General features: G+C 38.1%; 1 protein-coding gene across 1 annotated transcript in view; it reads left to right on the top strand.

Annotated features, from left to right (window-relative positions):
- The window catches only part of TMEM241 (transmembrane protein 241), a 461,780-nt gene that overhangs the window by 311,152 nt on the left and 127,099 nt on the right, over positions 1-23,529 (top strand). Inside the window, exon 12 of the mRNA XM_053715869.1 lies at positions 16,766-16,835. Coding sequence (XP_053571844.1) covers positions 16,766-16,835 — 70 coding nt within the window. The remainder of the gene's footprint in view (positions 1-16,765; positions 16,836-23,529) is intronic.

Here is a 23,529-nt window from a genome sequence, read left to right as displayed (position 1 = left end):
TTTTAACTAGGTAACTATTAAATAGTTATTAACTATTTAATAGCTATTGTACCTGGTTAAAATAATTACAAAGTTGCCTGTAAAATAAATATTAATCCTAAAATAGCTACAATATAATTATAATTTATATTGTAGCTATATTAGGGTTTATTTTACAGGTAAGTATTTAGCTTTAAATAGGAATAATTTATTTAATAAGAGTTAATTTATTTTGTTAGATTTAAATTATATTTAACTTAGGGGGGTGTTAGGGTTAGGGTTAGACTTAGCTTTAGGGGTTAAAAATTTTATTAGAGTAGCGGTGAGGTCCGGTCGGCAGATTAGGGGTTAATACTTGAAGTTAGGTGTCGGCAATGTTAGGGAGGGCAGATTAGGGGTTAATACTATTTATTATAGGGTTAGTGAGGCGGATTAGGGGTTAATGCATTTATTATAGTAGCGGTGAAGTCCGGTCGGCAGATTAGGGGTTAATAATTGTAGGAAGGTGGAGGCGACGTTGTGGGGGGCAGATTAGGGGTTAATAAATATAATATAGGGGTCGGCGGTGTTATGGGCAGCAGATTAGGGGTACATAGGTATAATGTAGGTTGCGGCGGTGTACGGAGCGGCAGATTAGGGGTTAAAAAAAAATATACAGGTGTCAGCGATAGCGGGGGCGGCAGATTTAGGGGTTAATAAGTAAGGCTAGGGGTGTTTAGACTCGGGGTTCATGTTAGGGTGTTAGGTGCAGACTTAGGAAGTGTTTCCCCATAGGAAACAATGGGGCTGCGTTAGGAGCTGAACGCTGCTTTTTTGCAGGTGTTAGGTTTTTTTTTCAGCTCAAACTGCCCCATTGTTTCCTATGGGGATATCGTGCACGAGCACGTTTTTGAAGCTGGCCGCGTCCGTAAGCACCGCTGGTATCGAGAGTTGCAGTGGCGGTAAATATGCTATACACTCCCTTTTTGGAGCCTAACGCAGCCATTCTGTAAACTCTAAATACCAGCGGTATTTTAAAGGTGCGGGGAAAAAAAAGCATGCGTAGCTAACGCACCCCTTTGGCCGCAGAACTCTAAATCTAGCCGTTAGTTTTTTAGGATTATGGATTCTTTTAACCAGTTCTTGTTGTTTCAAATGTACTATAAGATGATTATCTTTTCTTGGTTTGACATACGTATGGTTTCTCCTTTTCCATACGAATGGTTTCTCCCTTATTGACACCAACACTTTCACATATGTAAATAGACCTTTGAGATACCTTTGAATCCACAGATATATACACATAGGTTTTATCCGCCGTTAGACCCATTAAACATAGGAGTACATCTATTAATGATTGTATTAACGATTCTATGAGATTCTTCAAACACACCATTTTTATTTCATTTTTCACCAATACATCACTTCATTACATTTATTTATTTTTTCCAATACATTGGATATGAATATTTCATCATTTTTTATAACTGATAATTTTAGGATTATTAATGAAATAACCTGCTCTATCAATCTTATATAAAAACATTACCAATGAAGATATGCCCAATTAAGACTATCACAAATACAAGTGACATAGGATTAATCATATTGATACCAAACAACCGAAACCGGAAGTGGGGAGTAAATCGCCCAAACCAGAAGTGACCCTAGCGAAACCGGAAGTGATCCTAGCGAAACCGGAAGTATCGGTAGTTACTGACGGTTTGGTAACACAATTTGGATTTAAATTTAACATTGAGATGAAAAAATTGGAGGCAATTATAATACCAACATGTAGACAAAAGCATAAACATACTTGGGTATACAAATACGAGGAGTAATGGTAACAATTAAAACCAAATGGAAAAGAGCTTAACTATGTCCCAGAATTCAATGGGCATAACAGGAAGAGGTGTCACATTCAGTTTTGGTGCCAAACCCACCACTAATCACATCACTTGGTACCCTATATAAGCTCCCAGTAGTTACATATCAGTATAGTCTTGAGAAAGGCCTTAATAAAGGCCGAAACGCGTTGACACAGACATACTGGTGAGATTATTTCCTTATATTTTAAAGTGTAAAAACTTCATTGCACTATTGTTTGTTTTTGTTTTTCACAGGTTTGGACCTTTTTTCTATTTTTGTACTAGTTTTTTGTTCTCTTGTTTTCATCAACTATATATTTGATATTAAAATTTTGGAGTTTATTAATAGTTTGGATTTTATTTTTGGATCACAATTTGTATCTTATTTTTGGATCGATTTTGTACTCATCTTTTGGATCACATTGCATATAATTTTTCTATTTTTTTCGGTTTTACCACTATTGGATTCTATGGATTGTTGATATATCACAGTTAAATCACATTTGGTCACTGTTTGAACTTTCACTCGCACTTTGAACTATCACTTATATTTGGAACTATTTATATTTTTGTATTTTTGCATTTTTTGGATGTTTTAGGAACTGGACATTGCTATTAATATTATTTTTATTCACATTATTTTCACCCACTATTTTCAACTGTTTGATACCTGTACACAATTTATATCATTTTAACTGTGTTGATATATATGCACCTGTATCTGTACTAGGCAAGGGATCTCCTACTTAATTCATAGAGGATCCCCTACGGATTCTGCATTTGTTTTGCTTTATCATTATTTTATTTACTATATTGTTATATCTTCATTTTAGATATACCATGGATCCATGTTAGCGATAGGTATTTTATTCTAATTCTATGTTTTAGACTTGTTCATGTTTGTATACATTTTTAAATTGTGAATCTTTTACTATAGATATAAGATTTTTAGCTTATTGAGCTATTTTAGCGCTCACTCCCTCATATGTACTTTAATAAATTGTGAATCTTTTACTTTAGCTATTACTATTTTTAGCCTATTAAGCTATTTTAGCGCTCACTCCCTCTTTGTTTTTCTTCCACTTTTAGAAGTCCACTAGGGGACTTTTTTGGTAGTGAGCTTTAGGCCATCCCTATAGCGCTTGGGTTACTATACTTTTAGTACTTACATTTCTTCTCCAAAGCAAGGCTAGCTTGTCAGATGGTAAAACTGCAAAAACCCTTCTAATCTTTGGAATGAAACTAAAGTCTTTATTACTTTTAGTTACTATATATATTTTTCATATGTAAAGAGGTGAGAGTCCATAAGTTCATCACTTCTGGGATTCAACTCCTGGCCACTAGGAGGAGGCAAATATTTCCAAAAACTCCAAGAATATTCTATCCCTCCCTCCTCACTGATTAGCCAGTTTCATCATATAGGCAAATAAAGAGAAGTAAAAAGGTATAGGAGGACAGAATAGGGAAATAAGGAGCAAAACTAGAACTGCCTCTAGTAAAAAATTAACATTTAAAGGGACAGTCAACACCAGATTTTTTGTTTTGTTTAAAAGGATAGATAATCCCTTTATTACCCATTCCCCAATTTTGCATAACCAACACAGTTATAATAATATACTTTTTACCTCTGTGATCAACTTGTATCTAAGCATCTGCAGACTGCCCCCTTATTTCAGTTCTTTTGAGAGACTTGCATTTTAGCCAATCAGTGCTCACTCCTCGGTAAATTCACGTGCATGAGCTCAATGTTATCTATATGAAACACATGAACCAACACCTTCTAGTGGTGAAAAACTGTCAAAATGCATTTAGATTAGAGGCGGCCTTCAAAGTCTAAGAAATTAGCACATGAACCTCCTAGGTGTTTCAACTAAGAATACCAAGAGAACAAAGCATAATTGGTGATAAAAGTACATTGGAAAGTTGTTTAAAATGACATGCCCTATTTGAATCATGAAAGGTTTTTTTGGACTTGACTGTCCCTTGAAAATAAATACAGTGGGCCTCATGGACCATCACCTCCTTCAAAGAAATTAATTTATCAGGTAAGCATAATTTTTTTTCCATAAGGTGCTGAGAGTCCACATGTTCATTACTTCTGGGAACAATTACCCAAGCTGTGGAGTCCATGAGTAATGAGGGTGGGATTAAAAATTTTTTGAAAAAAACTTTTTTCAGTTATTGTTTCTATGGTATAACTGATATCATGATATGTCTAGAAAGCACATTCCAGGTTATTCATATTGATATTTTCTTCAGAGCTAGTGATCTTATCTCCATCTCCCTTATCTATGACAAACATGTCATTTTCAAAACTTACTTTTATTGTTCTCAGCTTGTCTTTTTTACCTTGATTTGTTTGTTGCTGCTTCACTGTGTACAGTAAGTTTTAGTTATGGGTTTGGTAAGATGCTCAGTCTGAATACTAAAGTATAATTGTTTTTGTTCTGTCATTAGTTAGCTACTTACTTGAGCTTTTGTTTGGCTACTGATAAACCAGATGTATTGTACTTACAAGCCAATGTGCATTAGTAGGAAGTGCACACATTATATTAATATATATATAGTTTTACTTCTGATGAAGCGCATATGCGAATGCGCGAAATGCGTCAGGTGTATTCTAGGTCAGGCACCTTATCATGAGCAACATTGCTGAATAAAACTTTTGCACAAGCTTTCCAAGTCCGGAGTTCCAGTTCTTTTTCCTCCTTTGGATGTTGAGTTATATATATATATATATATATATATATAATCATACAAAAGAGTCTTGCACTCGCTGGATTTTTCAAAAGCAAATTTACTGTGACCGTGTAACGTTTCGGGGATAATGTATCCCCTTCCTCAGACCAATATATATTAGACGTGCTAATTTCCTATGCAACAATTTTTATTGATTTACTTTTGATACATGAAGGATTTTAATCTCAGACTTTTATCTCCACCATAATTTATGTGTGTGTGTGTAATAAAAGTTCTAATAGTTTTCTTTTCTTACAAAAGAAAAAAAAATTACTGTGTGTTTATACAATTTGCGGAAATCCATTATTTTATAATACTGGAATTATACATTTGAATGATATATTTATAAGATTCAAATTAAATTGAATTTGATAATCTTGTGTATGTGAATGTGTATATGTGTATGTGTATGTATGTGTATATATATATATATATATATATATATATATATACACAGTATGTATGTGTATAAGCATTGTCAGTATATGGCTGGGTTATAATACAATATATTTAATAATTATTCTTTAAAACAAACCCCCAATAAAATGCATATACAAAACAATTAAAATTAATGTAAATTCCTACATTCTTTATATTAGTTAAAATGTATAGACACATTGAATTATATTTATAGGAACCAGGTTATGAATCAAACTATACATGTTTATGCTGTTATAATATGCTATACAAAGATCATAAAAATTACCTTATTCACAATAATCTCCCAAATCAGAGTTGCATTTAAATATCACCATGAGATGCCAAGGTATGGTTTGTTAACTTCCAGACAAATATACTTAAGCTATTTAGCCCACAAATGATTCTATACAACTCTAATTAAAACACCAGAAGTTATATATATTCTTAATGCAAACAACCAATCCCTATGCCAATTTATCTGAACTGAACTAAATTCTTAATTATCTGCAATTAAGACAAATTGTAATATATATATATTTGCAAAGATAAATTATTTAGAATTAATGATTAGTTTTAAACTACACATGATTATGAATGCAAGCTAAAATACAAAGTGCCCTTTTAAATCTACTAACTACAATTAGTTATAGTTACCAAATACCTTTGATTTAAATATTATACATATATTTATCAATCAATCGCGTATACTTCACCAAAAATAAACAAATAGATATTTCATCTTCCAGAACTTCTTGTTTCACCTCATATGAAATAAGGGTATTGCAATATGGATAATAAAAAGGTAGCCCAATTTTGCTTATAGTGACTGTGTCCCAATGCCGCAAGTTATCAGTCCAAAGTTCAACAAATAGTCAGCCAGCCCCCTCTATCCTTTTGCATTCAGGTTATATCACGTGATACTCCCCTTCCTTTATTATTCTAATCATCTGTGAAACGATATGATAGGCCCTTTGGAAGCTTGTCTCTGATTCGCACTTGCGGAGCTTGTGTCTGATTCGCACTTGCAGAGCTGGTCTCTGATTCTCCCTTGGATCTGTACATCTCATAGGTTATTTTGGTAAACGCCTCCCTGAGCAGCCAAATGCCTTTTGACTGTAATACCATTTCTGATCTGTAGGTGGCAGCAGACACCCAGGAATGCAACCCCACCGTCAAATATTTCTAACAGTCTAATTATTTCATCTTTAAAATGTTTATCCAACATATTATAATCTCTTGTATTAATAAATCATATGTTTCATATATGGTCCGCATAGTGTCATTTTCTCTGATCATTTTAAGACCAAACGTGAAAATATTCCACTTATAATATATTAAAATGCGTTTAAAAATCATAGGCCTAGATTTGGAGTTTGGCGGTAGAAGGGCTGTTAACGCTCCGCTGGCTTTTTTCTGGCCGCACCATAAATTTAACTCTGGTATCGAGAGTTCAAACAAATGCTGCGTTAGGCTCCAAAAAAGGAGCGTAGAGCATTTTTACCGCAAATGCAACTCTCGATACCAGAGTTGCTTACGGACGCGGCCAGCCTCAAAAACGTGCTCGTGCACGATTCCCCCATAGAAAACAATGGGGCTGTTTGAGCTGAAAAAAAACCTAACACCTGCAAAAAAGCAGCGTTCAGCTCCTAACGCAGCCCCATTGTTTCCTATGGGGAAACACTTCCTACGTCTGCACCTAACACTCTAACATGTACCCCGAGTCTAAACACCCCTAACCTTACACTTATTAACCCCTAATCTGCCGCTCCCGCTATCGCTGACCCCTGCATATTTTTTTTAACCCCTAATCTGCCGCTCCGTTTACGGAGGCGATGTTAGGGAGGGCAGATTAGGGGTTAATACTATTTATGATAGGGTTAGTGAGGCGGATTAGGGGTTAATAACTTTATTATAGTAGCGCTCAGGTCCGCTCGGCAGATTAGGGGTTAATAAGTGTAGGCAGGTGTCGGCGACGTTGAGGGGGGCAGATTAGGGGTTAATAAATATAATATAGGGGTCGGCGGTGTTAGGGGCAGCAGATTAGGGGTACATAAGGATAACGTAGGTGGCGGCGCTTTGCGGTCGGAAGATTAGGGGTTAATTATTGTAAGTAGCTGGCGGCGACGTTGTGGGGGGCAGGTTAGGGGTTAATAAATGTAATACAGGGGTCGGCGGGGTTAGGGGCAACAGATTAGGGGTACATAAGTATAACGTAGGTGGCGGTCGGCAGATTAGGGGTTAAAAAATTTTAATCGAGTGGCGGCGATGTGGGGGGAGCTCGGTTTAGGGGTACATAGCTAGTTTATGGGTGTTAGTGTACTTTAGAGCACAGTAGTTAAGAGCTTTATAAACCGGCGTTAGCCCAGAAAGCTCTTAACTCCTGCTATTTTCCGGCGGCTGGAGTTTTGTCGTTAGATGTCTAACGCTCACTTCAGAAACGACTCTAAATACCGGCGTTAGAAAGATCCCATTGAAAAGATAGGATACGCAATTGACGTAAGGGGATCTGCGGTATGGAAAAGTCGCGGCTGAAAAGTGAGCGTTAGACCCTTTAATCACTGACTCCAAATACCAGCGGGCGGCCAAAACCAGCGTTAGGAGCCTCTAACGCTGGTTTTCACGGCTACCGCCGAACTCTAAATCTAGGCCATATTTTCTATGAAACGATTTGAAAGGATTATAATACCTTCATCATGGATTCAATTACTTACTCAGTTATCTTAATATGACATACATACCTTGAGATCAGCAAACGTATGTCATTTTCATATAATTATATCTACATTGGATTACTATCCTATACAGATTAATATTTTATATCTGTATATTTCTTTTTGAGTGTATAAAACATAGGATATTATTTAAAGTACCAATTATATATGTACTTATTAGATGGCTGAAAGATATAAAGAAATAGATTATTAAAATTGGACATTTTAAAATTGACTGTATTGCTACTTATTAAAGGGAAAGTAAACCTTAAAAAAAATGTTATATAATTCTGCACATAGTGCAGAATTATATAACATTACATTAGCCAAACGTTTTAAATCATAATATTGCCTTTTTATTTTTAAAAAATATCGCCGTTTTACAGACCCGCTCTCTGGGCTCTGCTGAGCGGGTCTGTTGTTTTTACTGAGCGCATCGGGCCAGCTATATAGTCACAGCCCGGCCCGACCGCGCCATTAGACACAATGCAGCTCGCTCCCGCTGTCAGACAGAGCAGGAGCGAGCTGCATTGTGTCTAATGGCGCGGTCGGGCCGGGCTGTGACTATACAGCTGGCCCGATGCGCTCAGTAAAAACAACAGACCCGCTCAGCAGAGCCCAGAGAGCGGGTCTGTAAAACGGCGATATTTTTTAAAAATAAAAAGGCAATATTATGATTTAAAACGTTTGGCTAATGTAATGTTATATAATTCTGCACTATGTGCAGAATTATATAACATTTTTTTTAAGGTTTACTGACCCTTTAAATTCAGTATATATATACCAATTTGTCCATTAGATGTCTGGCATTGTATTGTATCTCAATAGGAATACAGTATATTTCATATTTCTAATAAATTTTGAATGCATGGAACACCAGATGCAGGTCTGAAATAAAAGAAATAATGTTATTAATTTTGAGACATTTTGAATCCTTAAGACACTCTATGCTTTCAAGGGACACATGTTTTTAAAACCATGCTTTACATTTTCAGTTTATCTGGTAATGAGAATGTGGATTGTAACTCAGCAGGGTTAAACAGGTCTCTCTGTTAGCTAGTACAGATGTTTATCTAACACCGCAGGTACCAATTTGCATCGAAGGGTGAATAGTCACTTTCCCACAAAACTTGTCACTTGTCTCAGACTTTTAGACTCTCTTGTAAGAATTAGGAAATCTTATTACTCATTTCCAGGTAGTGACCATAAGGTCTTTTGAAGTAAATTGTCTGAACTAATGACCAAATGTTTCAGAGCAAGAAGAATGGGGGTTGTTTCACCCAGCCAAGACCATCTCATATCACATTGTATTTTTAGCTACAAAATGAAATATTAAATATCTATAATATATCTGTAGTTTATTTAATGTTACTTACAGATACCCTGATAGTATATATATATATATATATATATATATATATATACATATATATACATATATATACATACACAGTTGTATGCAGAAGTTTAGGCACCCCTGAGAATTTCCATGATTTTCATTTATAAATATTTGGGTTTTGGATCAGCAATTTTATTTTGATCTATCAAATAACGGAAGGACACAGTAATATTTCAGTAGTGAAATAAGGTTTATTGGATTTAAAAAAATGTGCAATATGCATCCAAACGAAATTAGACAGGTGCATAAACTTTGGTACCCTTGTCATTTTGTTGATTTGAATACCTGTAACTACCTAGCACTAATTAATTGGAACACACAATTGGTTTGGTGTGCCTATTAAGCCTTGAACTTCATAGACAGGTGCATCCAATCATGAGAAAAAGTATTGAAGGTGGCCATTTGCAAGTTGTTGTTCTCTTTGACTCTCCTCTGAAGAGTAGCAACATGGGGGCCTTAAAACAACTCTCAAATGACCTGAAAACAAAGATTGTTCAACATTATGGTTTAGGGGAAGGCTACAAAAAGCTATTGCAGAGATTTAAGCTGTCAGTGTCCACTGTGAGGAAATGAAAGACCACAGGCACAGTTCTTGTTAAGGCCAGAAGTGGCAGGCCAAGTAAAATATCGGAGAGGCAAAGGCAAAAGATGGTGAGAATAGTCAAAAACAGCTCACATAACACCTCCAAAGACCTACAACATTGTCTTGCTACAGATGGTGTCACTGTGCATCGTTTAACAATTCAGCGCACTTTGCACAAGGAGAAGCTGTATGGGGGAGTGATGCGGAAGAAGCCTTTTCTGCACACATGCCACAAACAGAGTCACTTGTGGTATGCAAACGCACATTTAGACAAGCTAGCTTCATTTTGGAAGAATGTGCTGTGGACTGATGAAACAAAGATTGAGTTATTTGGTCATAACAAGGGGCGTTATGCATGGCGGCAAAAGAACACAGTGTTCCAAGACAAACACTTGCTACCCACAGTAAAATTTGGTGGATGTTCCATCATGCTGTGGGGCTGTGTGGCCAGTGTCGGAAGTGGGAATCTTGTTAAAGATGAGGATTGCATGAATACCACTCAATATCAGCAGATACTTGAGAATAATGTGGAGGAATCAGTCACAAAGTTAAATTTACGCCGGGGATGGATAACGACCCAAAACACTGCTTAAAATCAGTACAATGTTCTGGAATGGCCATCCCAGTCCCCAGACCTGAATATCACTGAAAATCTGTGGGGTGATTTGAAGCGGGCTATCCATGCTCGGCAACCATCAAACCTAACTGAACTGGAGATGTTTTGCAAGGAGGAATGGTCCAAAATACCTTCATTCAGAATCCAGACACTAATCACAGGCTATAGGAAGCGTCTAGAGGCTGTTATTTCTGCTAAAGGAGGCTCTACTAAATATTATTGTGATATTTCTGTTGGGGTGCCCAAATTTATGCACCTGTCTAATTTCGTTTTGATGCATATTGCACATTTTCTGTTAATCCAATAAACCTCATTTCTCCAACATAGGTGTGTCCGGTCCACGGCGTCATCCTTACTTGTGGGATATTCTCTTCCCCAACAGGAAATGGCAAAGAGCCCAGCAAAGCTGGTCACATGATCCCTCCTAGGCTCCGCCTACCCCAGTCACTCTCTTTGCCGTTGTACAGGCAACATCTCCACGGAGATGGCTTAGAGTTTTTTAGTGTTTAACTGTAGTTTTTATTATTCAATCAAGAGTTTGTTATTTTGAAATAGTGCTGGTATGTACTATTTACTCAGAAACAGAAAAGAGATGAAGATTTCTGTTTGTATGAGGAAAATGATTTTAGCAACCGTCACTAAAATCCATGGCTGTTCCACACAGGACTGTTGAGAGCAATTAACTTCAGTTGGGGGAACAGTGAGCAGTCTCTTGCTGCTTGAGGTATGACACATTCTAACAAGACGATGTAATGCTGGAAGCTGTCATTTTCCCTCTGGGATCCGGTAAGCCATGTTTATTACGATTGTAAATAAGGGCTTCAAAAAGGGCTTATTAAGACTGTAGACTTTTTTTGGGCTAAATCGATTGATTATTAACACATATTTAGCCTTGAGGAATCATTTTATCTGGGTATTTTGATATAATAATATCGGCAGGCACTGTTTTAGACACCTTATTCTTTAGGGGCTTTCCCAAAGCATAGGCAGAGCCTCATTTTCGCGCCGGTGTTGCGCACTTGTTTTTGAGAGGCATGGCATGCAGTCGCATGTGAGAGGAGCTCTGATACTTGGAAAAGACTTTCTGAAGGCGTCATTTGGTATCGTATTCCCCTTGGGGCTTGGTTGGGTCTCAGCAAAGCAGATACCAGGGACTGTAAAGGGGTTAAAGTTCAAAACGGCTCCGGTTCCGTTATTTTAAGGGTTAAAGCTTCCAAATTTGGTGTGCAATACTTTTAAGGCTTTAAGACACTGTGGTGAAAATTTGGTGAATTTTGAACAATTCCTTCATGTTTTTTCGCATTTGCAGTAATAAAGTGTGTTCAGTTTAAAATTTAAAGTGACAGTAACGGTTTTATTTTAAAACGTTTTTTGTACTTGTTATCAAGTTTATGCCTGTTTAACATGTCTGAACTACCAGATAGACTGTGTTCTGAATGTGGGGAAGCCAGAATTCCTATTCATTTAAATAAATGTGATTTATGTGACAATGACAATGATGCCCAAGATGATTCCTCAAGTGAGGGGAGTAAGCATGGTACTGCATCATTCCCTCCTTCGTCTACACGAGTCTTGCCCACTCAGGAGGCCCCTAGTACATCTAGCGCGCCAATACTCCTTACTATGCAACAATTAACGGCTGTAATGGATAATTCTGTCAAAAACATTTTAGCCAAAATGAACACTTATCAGCGTAAGCGCGACTGCTCTGTTTTAGATACTGAAGAGCATGACGACGCTGATATTAATATTTCTGAAGGGCCCCTAACTCAGTCTGATGGGGCCAGGGAGGTTTTGTCTGAGGGAGAAATTACTGATTCAGGGAACATTTCTCAACAAGCTGAACCTGATGTGATTGCATTTAAATTTAAGTTGGAACATCTCCGCATTCTGCTTAAGGAGGTATTATCCACTCTGGATGATTGTGACAAGTTGGTCATCCCAGAGAAACTATGTAAAATGGACAAGTTCCTAGAGGTGCCGGGGCTCCCAGAAGCTTTTCCTATACCCAAGCGGGTGGCGGACATTGTTAATAAAGAATGGGAAAGGCCCGGTATTCCTTTCGTCCCTCCCCCCATATTTAAAAAATTGTTTCCTATGGTCGACCCCAGAAAGGACTTATGGCAGACAGTCCCCAAGGTCGAGGGAGCGGTTTCCACTTTAAACAAACGCACCACTATACCCATAGAGGATAGTTGTGCTTTCAAAGATCCTATGGATAAAAAATTAGAAGGTTTGCTTAAAAAGATGTTTGTTCAGCAGGGTTACCTTCTACAACCAATTTCATGCATTGTCCCTGTCGCTACAGCCGCATGTTTCTGGTTCGATGAGCTGATAAAGGCGGTCGACAGTGATTCTCCTCCTTATGAGGAGATTATGGACAGAATCAATGCTCTCAAATTGGCTAATTCTTTCACCCTAGACGCCACTTTGCAATTGGCTAGGTTAGCGGCTAAGAATTCTGGGTTTGCTATTGTGGCGCGCAGAGCGCTTTGGTTGAAATCTTGGTCGGCTGATGCGTCTTCCAAGAACAAGCTACTTAACATTCCTTTCAAGGGGAAAACGCTGTTTGGCCCTGACTTGAAAGAGATTATCTCGGATATCACTGGGGGTAAGGGCCACGCCCTTCCTCAGGATCGGCCTTTCAAGGCAAAAAATAAACCTAATTTTCGTCCCTTTCGTAGAAACGGACCAGCCCAAAGTGCTACGTCCTCTAAGCAAGAGGGTAATACTTCTCAAGCCAAGCCAGCTTGGAGACCAATGCAAGGCTGGAACAAGGGAAAGCAGGCCAAGAAACCTGCCACTGCTACCAAGACAGCATGAAATGTTGGCCCCCGATCCGGGACCGGATCTGGTGGGGGGCAGACTCTCTCTCTTCGCTCAGGCTTGGGCAAGAGATGTTCTGGATCCTTGGGCGCTAGAAATAGTCTCCCAAGGTTATCTTCTGGAATTCAAGGGACTTCCCCCAAGGGGGAGGTTCCACAGGTCTCAGTTGTCTTCAGACCACATAAAAAGACAGGCATTCTTACATTGTGTAGAAGACCTGTTAAAAATGGGAGTGATTCATCCCGTTCCATTAAGAGAACAAGGGATGGGGTTCTACTCCAATCTGTTTATAGTTCCCAAAAAAGAGGGAACGTTCAGACCAATCTTAGATCTCAAGATCTTAAACAAGTTTCTCAAGGTTCCATCGTTCAAGATGGAAACCATTCAAACTATTCTTCCTTCCATCCAGGAAGGTCAATTCATGACCACGGTGGATTTAAAGGATGCGTATCTACATATTCCTATCCACAAGGAACATCATCGGTTCCTGAGGTTCGCATTCCTGGACAAACATTTCCAGTTCGTGGCGCTTCCTTTCGGATTAGCCACTGCTCCAAGGATTTTCACAAAGGTACTAGGGTCCCTTCTAGCTGTGCTAAGACCAAGGGGCATTGCTGTAGTACCTTACTTGGACGACATTCTGATTCAAGCGTCGTCCCTTCCTCAAGCAAAGGCTCACACGGACATTGTCCTGGCCTTTCTCAGATCTCACGGATGGAAAGTGAACGTGGAAAAGAGTTCTCTATCTCCGTCAACAAGGGTTCCCTTCTTGGGAACAATAATAGACTCCTTAGAAATGAGGATTTTTCTGACAGAGGCCAGAAAAACAAAACTTCTAGACTCTTGTCGGATACTTCATTCCGTTCCTCTTCCTTCCATAGCTCAGTGCATGGAAGTGATCGGGTTGATGGTAGCGGCAATGGACATAGTTCCTTTTGCACGCATTCATCTAAGACCATTACAACTGTGCATGCTCAGTCAGTGGAATGGGGACTATACAGACTTGTCTCCGAAGATACAAGTAAATCAGAGGACCAGAGACTCACTCCGTTGGTGGCTGTCCCTGGACAACCTGTCACGAGGGATGACATTCCGCAGACCAGAGTGGGTCATTGTCACGACCGACGCCAGTCTGATGGGCTGGGGCGCGGTCTGGGGATCCCTGAAAGCTCAGGGTCTTTGGTCTCGGGAAGAATCTCTTCTACCGATAAATATTCTGGAACTGAGAGCGATATTCAATGCTCTCAAGGCTTGGCCTCAGCTAGCGAGGGCCAAGTTCATACGGTTTCAATCAGACAACATGACAACTGTTGCGTACATCAACCATCAGGGGGGAACAAGGAGTTCCCTGGCGATGGAAGAAGTGACCAAAATCATTCTATGGGCGGAGTCTCACTCCTGCCACCTGTCTGCTATCCACATCCCAGGAGTGGAAAATTGGGAAGCGGATTTTCTGAGTCGTCAGACATTGCATCCGGGGGAGTGGGAACTCCATCCGGAAATCTTTGCCCAAGTCACTCAGCTGTGGGGCATTCCAGACATGGATCTGATGGCCTCTCGTCAGAACTTCAAAGTTCCTTGCTACGGGTCCAGATCCAGGGATCCCAAGGCGGCTCTAGTGGATGCACTAGTAGCACCTTGGACCTTCAAACTAGCTTATGTGTTCCCGCCGTTTCCTCTCATCCCCAGGCTGGTAGCCAGGATCAATCAGGAGAGGGCGTCGGTGATCTTGATAGCTCCTGCGTGGCCACGCAGGACTTGGTACGCAGATCTGGTGAATATGTCATCGGCTCCTCCTTGGAAGCTACCTTTGAGACGAGACCTTCTTGTTCAGGGTCCGTTCGAACATCCGAATCTGGTTTCACTCCAGCTGACTGCTTGGAGATTGAACGCTTGATCTTATCGAAGCGAGGATTCTCAGATTCTGTTATCGATACTCTTGTTCAGGCCAGAAAGCCTGTAACTAGAAAGATTTACCACAAAATTTGGAAAAAATATATCTGTTGGTGTGAATCTAAAGGATTCCCTTGGGACAAGGTTAAGATTCCTAGGATTCTATCCTTCCTTCAAGAAGGATTGGAAAAAGGATTATCTGCAAGTTCCCTGAAGGGACAGATTTCTGCCTTGTCTGTGTTACTTCACAAAAAGCTGGCCGCTGTGCCAGATGTTCAAGCCTTTGTTCAGGCTCTGGTTAGAATTAAGCCTGTTTACAAACCTTTGACTCCTCCTTGGAGTCTCAATTTAGTTCTTTCAGTTCTTCAGGGGGTTCCGTTTGAACCCTTGCATTCCGTTGATATTAAGTTATTATCTTGGAAAGTTTTGTTTTTAGTTGCAATTTCTTCTGCTAGAAGAGTTTCAGAATTATCTGCTCTGCAGTGTTCTCCTCCTTATCTGGTGTTCCATGCAGATAAGGTGGTTTTACGTACTAAACCTGGTTTTCTTCCAAAAGTTGTTTCTAACAAAAACATTAACCAGGAGATTATCGTACCTTCTCTGTGTCCGAAACCAGTTTCAAAGAAGGAACGTTTGTTGCACAATTTGGATGTTGTTCGCGCTCTAAAATTCTATTTAGATGCTACAAAGGATTTTAGACAAACATCTTCCTTGTTTGTTGTTTATTCCGGTAAAAGGAGAGGTCAAAAAGCAACTTCTACCTCTCTCTCTTTTTGGATTAAAAGCATCATCAGATTGGCTTACGAGACTGCCGGACGGCAGCCTCCCGAAAGAATCACAGCTCATTCCACTAGGGCTGTGGCTTCCACATGGGCCTTCAAGAACGAGGCTTCTGTTGATCAGATATGTAGGGCAGCGACTTGGTCTTCACTGCACACTTTTACCAAATTTTACAAGTTTGATACTTTTGCTTCTTCTGAGGCTATTTTTGGGAGAAAGGTTTTGCAAGCCGTGGTGCCTTCCATTTAGGTGACCTGATTTGCTCCCTCCCTTCATCCGTGTCCTAAAGCTTTGGTATTGGTTCCCACAAGTAAGGATGACGCCGTGGACCGGACACACCTATGTTGGAGAAAACAGAATTTATGTTTACCTGATAAATTACTTTCTCCAACGGTGTGTCCGGTCCACGGCCCGCCCTGGTTTTTTTAATCAGGTCTGATAATTTATTTTCTTTAACTACAGTCACCACGGTACCATATGGTTTCTCCTATGCAAATATTCCTCCTTAACGTCGGTCGAATGACTGGGGTAGGCGGAGCCTAGGAGGGATCATGTGACCAGCTTTGCTGGGCTCTTTGCCATTTCCTGTTGGGGAAGAGAATATCCCACAAGTAAGGATGACGCCGTGGACCGGACACACCGTTGGAGAAAGTAATTTATCAGGTAAACATAAATTCTGTTTTCACTACTGAAATATTACTGTGTCCTTCCGTTATTCAAAATGAAATTGCTGATCCAAACACCCAATTATTTCTAAATGAAAATCATGGAAATTGTCAGGGGTGCCTAAACTTTTGCATATATATATATTATGTGTGTGTATATATGTATACATATATATATATATATTATGTGTGTGTGTATGTATATATATATATATATATATATATATATATATATATATAGTGTGTGTGTGTGCGCATATCCTACAAAACAATATTTGTGTAATTTACCTTATTCTTCTTATTTCAGGTGATCTCCTCAGTGCCTTGGAGTTCCCATTCCTCTATTTTTACAGATTTCATTGGGGTTGTTGTGCCAGGTATTTTATTTTTATTTCTTAATGTTACAATCAACTAATGCATTAGTTTAAAATGTGTTATCCTGAACAACAAAGGGCCCATTTTAACTGATAAAAAAAAGCAGGACTAGAAGATGTGTATAAACAGTTTACTGCATAAGTGCTATTTCCTCTTTATTACTTTATTGTTCAACACAAATCCTCTGGTGTTTACAGAAGCCAGGTATAAGAATGCAGCATGTAAGTCCTACTGATATACCGCTATTTGTGCAGACCTAGCATCATGTTATAACAAATTTGAACTTGCAAATGTAATAAAACTAGGATTCAGTGAGAATGTAGCTCAGCATTTTTTTTATATAACTTTCTTTTTAAACCACAGTGTTAAATAGAAAAATAAGTATGCTCTAAAATCTTTGTGTGTTGTTTAATGTAAATAGTAACTAAATTTCGCAGTTCTTGGATACCTTGCAAACATTTTTTGTGTTGAAATAGATGTCTGATGTGTTGTCAAAGCTCTTTACCAATACAAAACAAAGGTGCAATATGTTTGAAGAGACTTGTGAGGTTTGTAACACACTGTGTTGATATAGACCTAATGAGTGAGAATGTTTTGTACACGTAAAGAGGGTTGGAAAGCTGTGTGTAGTCTGTATGTTTTAAAAAGCTCTGTATACACCAAGAAGATTCAAGATGGTTGTGAAGTTCTTTATATGTCACGAAGATCCTGAAAATCTTTGGAAAGCTCTGAGATTCACTATTTAAAGTCCCCAATAAAGTAAAATATCACCCACAATACAGCAAAGATTATCCACTGCATGTTGGATATAGGGGTCCATAATTCAGATCAAACTACTCTTGTCCTTATTTTTGAAAGGATATAGATGTGGTGATATGGTTGTTGCACATTCTCATGGCTAGATTTATTTGGCCTGAGCAGAAGATGACATCACAAAGGCAGGCTGAGATCATTTGGCAACAGCCAGTATTTGGCTGTGCTAGAAGAGGGTCATAGGGGGCAGTTGTCAAAAGCAGCCAAGGTTGGTGGCCATATAGGTATGGACTCACATTTATATGGGAGCAGTACCGATGACATGAGCATGGATCTGCTAGACAGTAACAAAATGGAAGACTTGCAAAGTGAGAATGTGCATCTGCGTATAGAGAATTTAGAGCTTCTCAAGCTTGTGGAATGGATGCAAGAGTTGCTCTTCAAACTGAGGACTTATGAGAGCAAGGTTCCTACACACTGTCCTCAAGAAAAGATAATAGTGGACGTCACAGAGAAAGGTAAGTGAAAATACAATCATTCTTTTTGTGGGGGTGTAGTAACTGAGAACGAGAAGTCTCTTGAAAGGGGGGTCACAATGGTGTCCTCAAGTGGGATGCGGAAAGAATACACATAGGCATTATTATTGGGAAGGGGTCACAAAACCACATCAAGGAAAGTTGTTACAAGTGTTACCTCTTTTATTATACATGGTTTGGGGCAAAGGGTGGTTAAGGCAGATGGGAAGGTTGTTTAAGCATATACAGTATGTCTGTAAAGAGTTAAATAACAGGGACAAGGAGCAGTTTGTATAAATACCTTAGCGTACACTTTCAACCATTACAGGCCACTATTACTCAAAACCACCAGCCTTATCTTCTGCCACTAACTCTGATATGCTCTTGTACTTGTGTGTATGTCGGGATATTCTAAGTTCCACTTTTTGTGCATCGGGTTATCGCTTGTGTGCAAACATTTTACTTTTAACTTGTAATATGAGCGCAATCTGATGCGTGCAAAAAGTTTCTGTCCAACGCCGTTTATGATGGGATGGGAGCAATTAGATAGCGCTCAACTCTTAATCTAGCCCTTTATAGGTTAAACATTTAAGTGGCTGGAGGGTTGCTGAGTGCTAATAAGTCAAGTTAACTTATGGATTTTGTTAAATTTGAAATAGTCATTGCACTTTTAACAAAAACATAACCCCTCACATTCAATCCTGGACATGATGTATATTTTCATCAATCAAGTCCCAGTTTAAATACCATAAACTGCAACTGGTCCATTCAGGAGTCTTCATGATCAACCACAATGCCACACACTTTTGTACCGAAGGCTGTTTCAGACATTGTTAAAGGGACATGATTAAGAATAGAGCATGCAATTTTAAACAGTTTTAATTCCGGTTATCAAATTGTCTTTGTTTTCTTGATATCTTTTGCTGGAAAAACAGTGATGTAAGCTCAGGAGCATGCATGTGTCTGAAGCATTATATGGCAGGAGGTTTGCAAGAATGTTATACATTTGCAAGAGCACTAGATGACAGCACTATTGCTCCAGAAACCTACCTAGATATCTCTTCAGCAAAGAATACCACGGAAATTAGGCAAATTTGCTACTATAAGTAAATTGGAAACCTTTTTTAAAAAGTGTATGGGTTCCATATCAGTAGTAGTGCAGAAGGGTGGAGCTAAGTGCTCAAAATGAAACACTTTTATAAGCAGCCATAGAAGGGATCATCATTTAAAAAGGTAGCCCAAACCTCTATGTAACAATTCAAAAAGGGGATTATTGACAATCCACAATCAGAATTTAAAAAACTACTTATAATTGTATCAATACATGGCCATTAAAAAGAACAAAAATCCTCAAGCAGGTCTAACAGGCTGTTCTAGACCATGTTCACAGACCTTGGCTTTGATAAAGTTTGACCATTATTAAAATCCATATTTCACTATTTAGTTCTTTTTTTACTGCTATACGTAATCATTCTCTTGTTCATTAAAGTGATAAACACTGCCGCTAACCTTCTTATGTACTGTCTCTTTCTATGTTTAATATAACCTTTTATGTCCTCTAGATCCCAGCTATCGTCAGTGTTGCAAAAGGATTATTGGTGAAGTTGCTTTTCAGCTGAACTGTTGGATTCTCTCACACATCTTCCCAGATGAGGACGTTGCTTATGGATTCACAGTATCCAATGCTCAGGAGAAAATTCTTCAGGTTAAGATGATTTAGTGAGAAGGATAAAGGTGGAAGGAAAAAGAATGAAGTCATGTTGATGAAGGTGGAAGGAAAAAGAATGAAGTCATGTTGAGGACTGTTACTTATATAAGCCTTACCACTTGTATCTAATATAAAGCCTATTTTTATATATTAGGCTCTGGTGTGAGTCCTGTCACTGTATATAAGCCTTACCACTTGTATCTAATATAAAACCTATTTTTATATATTAGGCTCTGGTGTGAGCCCTGTCACTGTGTATAAGCCTTACCACTTGTATCTAATATAAAGCCTATTTTTATATATTAGGCTCTGATGTGAGCCCTGTCACTGTGTATAAGCCTTGGATTGGCAAACTGTTGCATTTACAAAAAGTAAGGTCTAAAGCATTTATGCTTTGTTTGCATGTGTTACTTTAAAGGGACAGTCAAGGCCCAAAAAAACTTTTATTTTTCAAATCGGGCATGTAATTTTAAACAACTTTCCAATTTACTTTTATCAACAATTTTGCTTTGTTTTCTTGGTATTCTAGTTGAGAGCAAACCTAGAAAGGCTCATATGATAATTTCTAAGCCCTTGAAGGCCGCCTCTAATCACATGCTTTTGTATTTGCTTTTCACAGCAGGGGAGAGTAGTTCAGGTAAACCATATAAATAGCATTGTGAGCACGCCCGTGAGTTGTGGCAGACACTGCACTAATTGGCTAAACTGCAAGTCAATAGATAATAACTAAAAGTCATGTGATTAGGGGCGGTCAGAAGAGCCTTAGATACAAGTTAGTCACAGCAGTAAAAAGTGTATTAATATAACAGTGTTGGTTATGCAAAACTGGGGAATGGGTAATAAAGGGATTATCTATCTTTTTAAATAACAAAAATTCTGGTGTTGACTGTCCCTTTAAGTAAACCACGGGGTCAAATGCTTATTGCTTTGTGTAGGTATGAGATGAGGCCCTGTTACCTTTTATCAACAGGTCTGTGGTTTTGGGCCCTATGACTTGTGAACTCATAGATTTTGAACACAATGCACACACAAAAGTTAAATAATAAATTTATTAACATGCACTTTATTGTTATAAAATTTTACCAAAGAATATTTTTAAAAGAGTATTTATTGTCAGAGCAATTACTGTACATGACTTTCATTAATTATGTGCTCATTATATCGGATAGTTTAGATTCACTTGCTTTATGGAAAGAATATTTGCACAAACTAAAATGTTGTTGCTTGTGAAAATTGCACAGTGATTTTTTTTTAGGTCTTTTAATTCATGTAGGCAGAGGGACCAATACATTACTTTGTGGAGACCTATGATCTAATGTAAGTTTCTATGTTTTGTTTTTTAAATAATGTTAATTTGTGAAGAAACTCTGCTCTTTAACTTTTGGTTTCTTACTTCAGGGACTAGAGATAAATTTATTGGGGTAAATCAAAATAAATATCTTACATTTCTATGTTCTCCTATTGAGGCTGCTAATTTTGATGAATTAGCCTCCATAACATTCCTTAGAATACTATAAAAATGGCATATTATTTAAATATACTTAAATTGTTGTTTTCTCTGCTATGTTCTCTGCAGTTAACATTCTGCCCATTGACAAACAAAGTGGATGAGGTGCAAAGATCTGAGATGAACACAAGGTACACAGAAATCATGAATCATCTGAAGAAGTTTGGTTACAACGCTTCTGTGCATCCCTTATTTTCTGAGAACCTGATCAACATGTTCAGAATTCTCAAGAAAACATCTGGAACTAGTGAATTGAAATTCTACAATGACCCAGAGGGCCTACGCAAGATGGCTGCTGATGCAGTACCTGCTGACATGGTGGACAATGTGCACATCCTCATTAACTGCCTGGAGTATCTGGCAATGGAGAATGAAAAACCTTTATTTATTTGGTAGTTGAGTGTCTCCTATCTTTCCCACCTAGTGTTATCCTTCCCCCATATATTGAGACATAAACCATTAAAAGCCTTATGAAATCCACATTTGATTGTTGTTCTATTTGTTTGGTCAGTGTGTCTATGAATATTACTATTTTATAATAATATGGTAGCACATTGTGTGTGTTCCTTATCTTCACAAAATGTATATGTACTGATAAGAACTGAACTCTGCTTCTGAAATCCAAGGTTGAGATCAAATGACTGTAGATGGTTATAATTTTAACTCTGTATTAATAGAAATAGACATTTTAAATTAACAGGGAAATGTCAGTTAAAGGGTATTATTCCCAATATATATACTTATTATATTTTCCCAAATAAATCACTATTTGTGTTTCTTCAAGAATAATTGCATGTTACAAAATAAATGGTAAGAAATTATAACATCTTGAGCACAATGTGTAATTATGTTAAAGTTCTTTGGAAAAATGTCCTTACTTTGTTGAAGTTGGAGAAAAAGGAACACTTGGTTATCAGTTATAGTCAGCTACAGTAGGTTTGCATGGCCTCTGTATATTTTCCACAAAGTCACCTAATATGAGGTCTAGTTCTTATGTTTATTAAAACATCAGTAAAATGGTAGGTTGAAACATAGACCGGAGTTTAGACAAATTGTAGGTGTGTTTTTTTTTTTATTGGCGTAATGGGACAGTCAAGTCAAAATTCCAATTTACTTTTATCATCAAATGTGCTTTGTTCTCTTGTTATTCTTTTTCAAAAGCTAAACCTAGGTAGGCTCAAACTGATTTCTAAACTATTGAAGACCGCCTCTAATCTCTGTGCATTTTAAGTTTTTCACAGATCGGAAGTGTTAGTTCATATGTATCATATAGATAATGTGCTCCCGTGGAGTTATTTAGGAGTCAGCACTGATTGGCTGAAATACATGTTTGTTAAAATAACTGAGATAAAGGGGCAGTCTTCAGGGACTTAGATACAAGGTCATCACAGCTGTAAAAAAATGTATTAATATAAGTGTTATGCAAAATTGGAGAATGGTTAATAAAGGGATTATCTATCTTTTTAAATAATACAAAATTTCAAGTAGACTGTCCCTTTTGATATGCACAGATACATCACCTAGTAATGACAAATCTCTTATAATCTCACAGGACATTAGAGCAATGGTGCCTTTTGGAAAATCCACTGAGATGAACGTTGGCACTATCTAGGTTCCTATTGGATAAACTCTGTTGGAACACATTGCCCAAATACATTACACAGTGGTACACTGAACTAGGAACTGTCTTAGACAGTAAAACTTGAAATCAAACATTCCTTTAATTTTATTTAACACCATTAAGATTGCAACATATCTACCTACACGCTAAAGGAATGTTCTGGAGGAATTGTGGTAGGAAATATGCGTGGAACTGCAAGCACCTACAACCCTATGGGAGGAGGTGGAAAGACTATGGGCATAACTGTTTGGACCCCAATTTGTTTTACATCCCACTCATATCTTTTTCAACCTGAAACTGACTGGCTCTTGTAAAATAAGACTGTCCCTCTTTCAATTTTCCATAGATAGTGCCAATTCTGTAATAACTAGGATGTGGAAGCCCCCTACCTCCCTCAAAACTTCTGTGGCGTAATAGATTGGAGGAGCTTATGCTGTTAAAGGGACATGGTTTTTAGAAACACAGTAAATTGATTTTCTCTTTCTTTTTTTTTCTTTTTTTGTATAAGCTTACTTTACGTCAGTTTTTGACATTTGCACTCTGATCCTTATAAGTGGTGGTGGATCCTCCTTTTTTACAGCTTGTTCTCTCT

Source organism: Bombina bombina, chromosome 5, assembly GCF_027579735.1.
Source record: "Bombina bombina isolate aBomBom1 chromosome 5, aBomBom1.pri, whole genome shotgun sequence".
Classification (NCBI taxonomy): Eukaryota; Metazoa; Chordata; class Amphibia; order Anura; family Bombinatoridae; genus Bombina; species Bombina bombina.
Note: the sequence above shows the minus strand (reverse complement) of the source record. Positions and strands in the feature narration are given on the sequence as shown.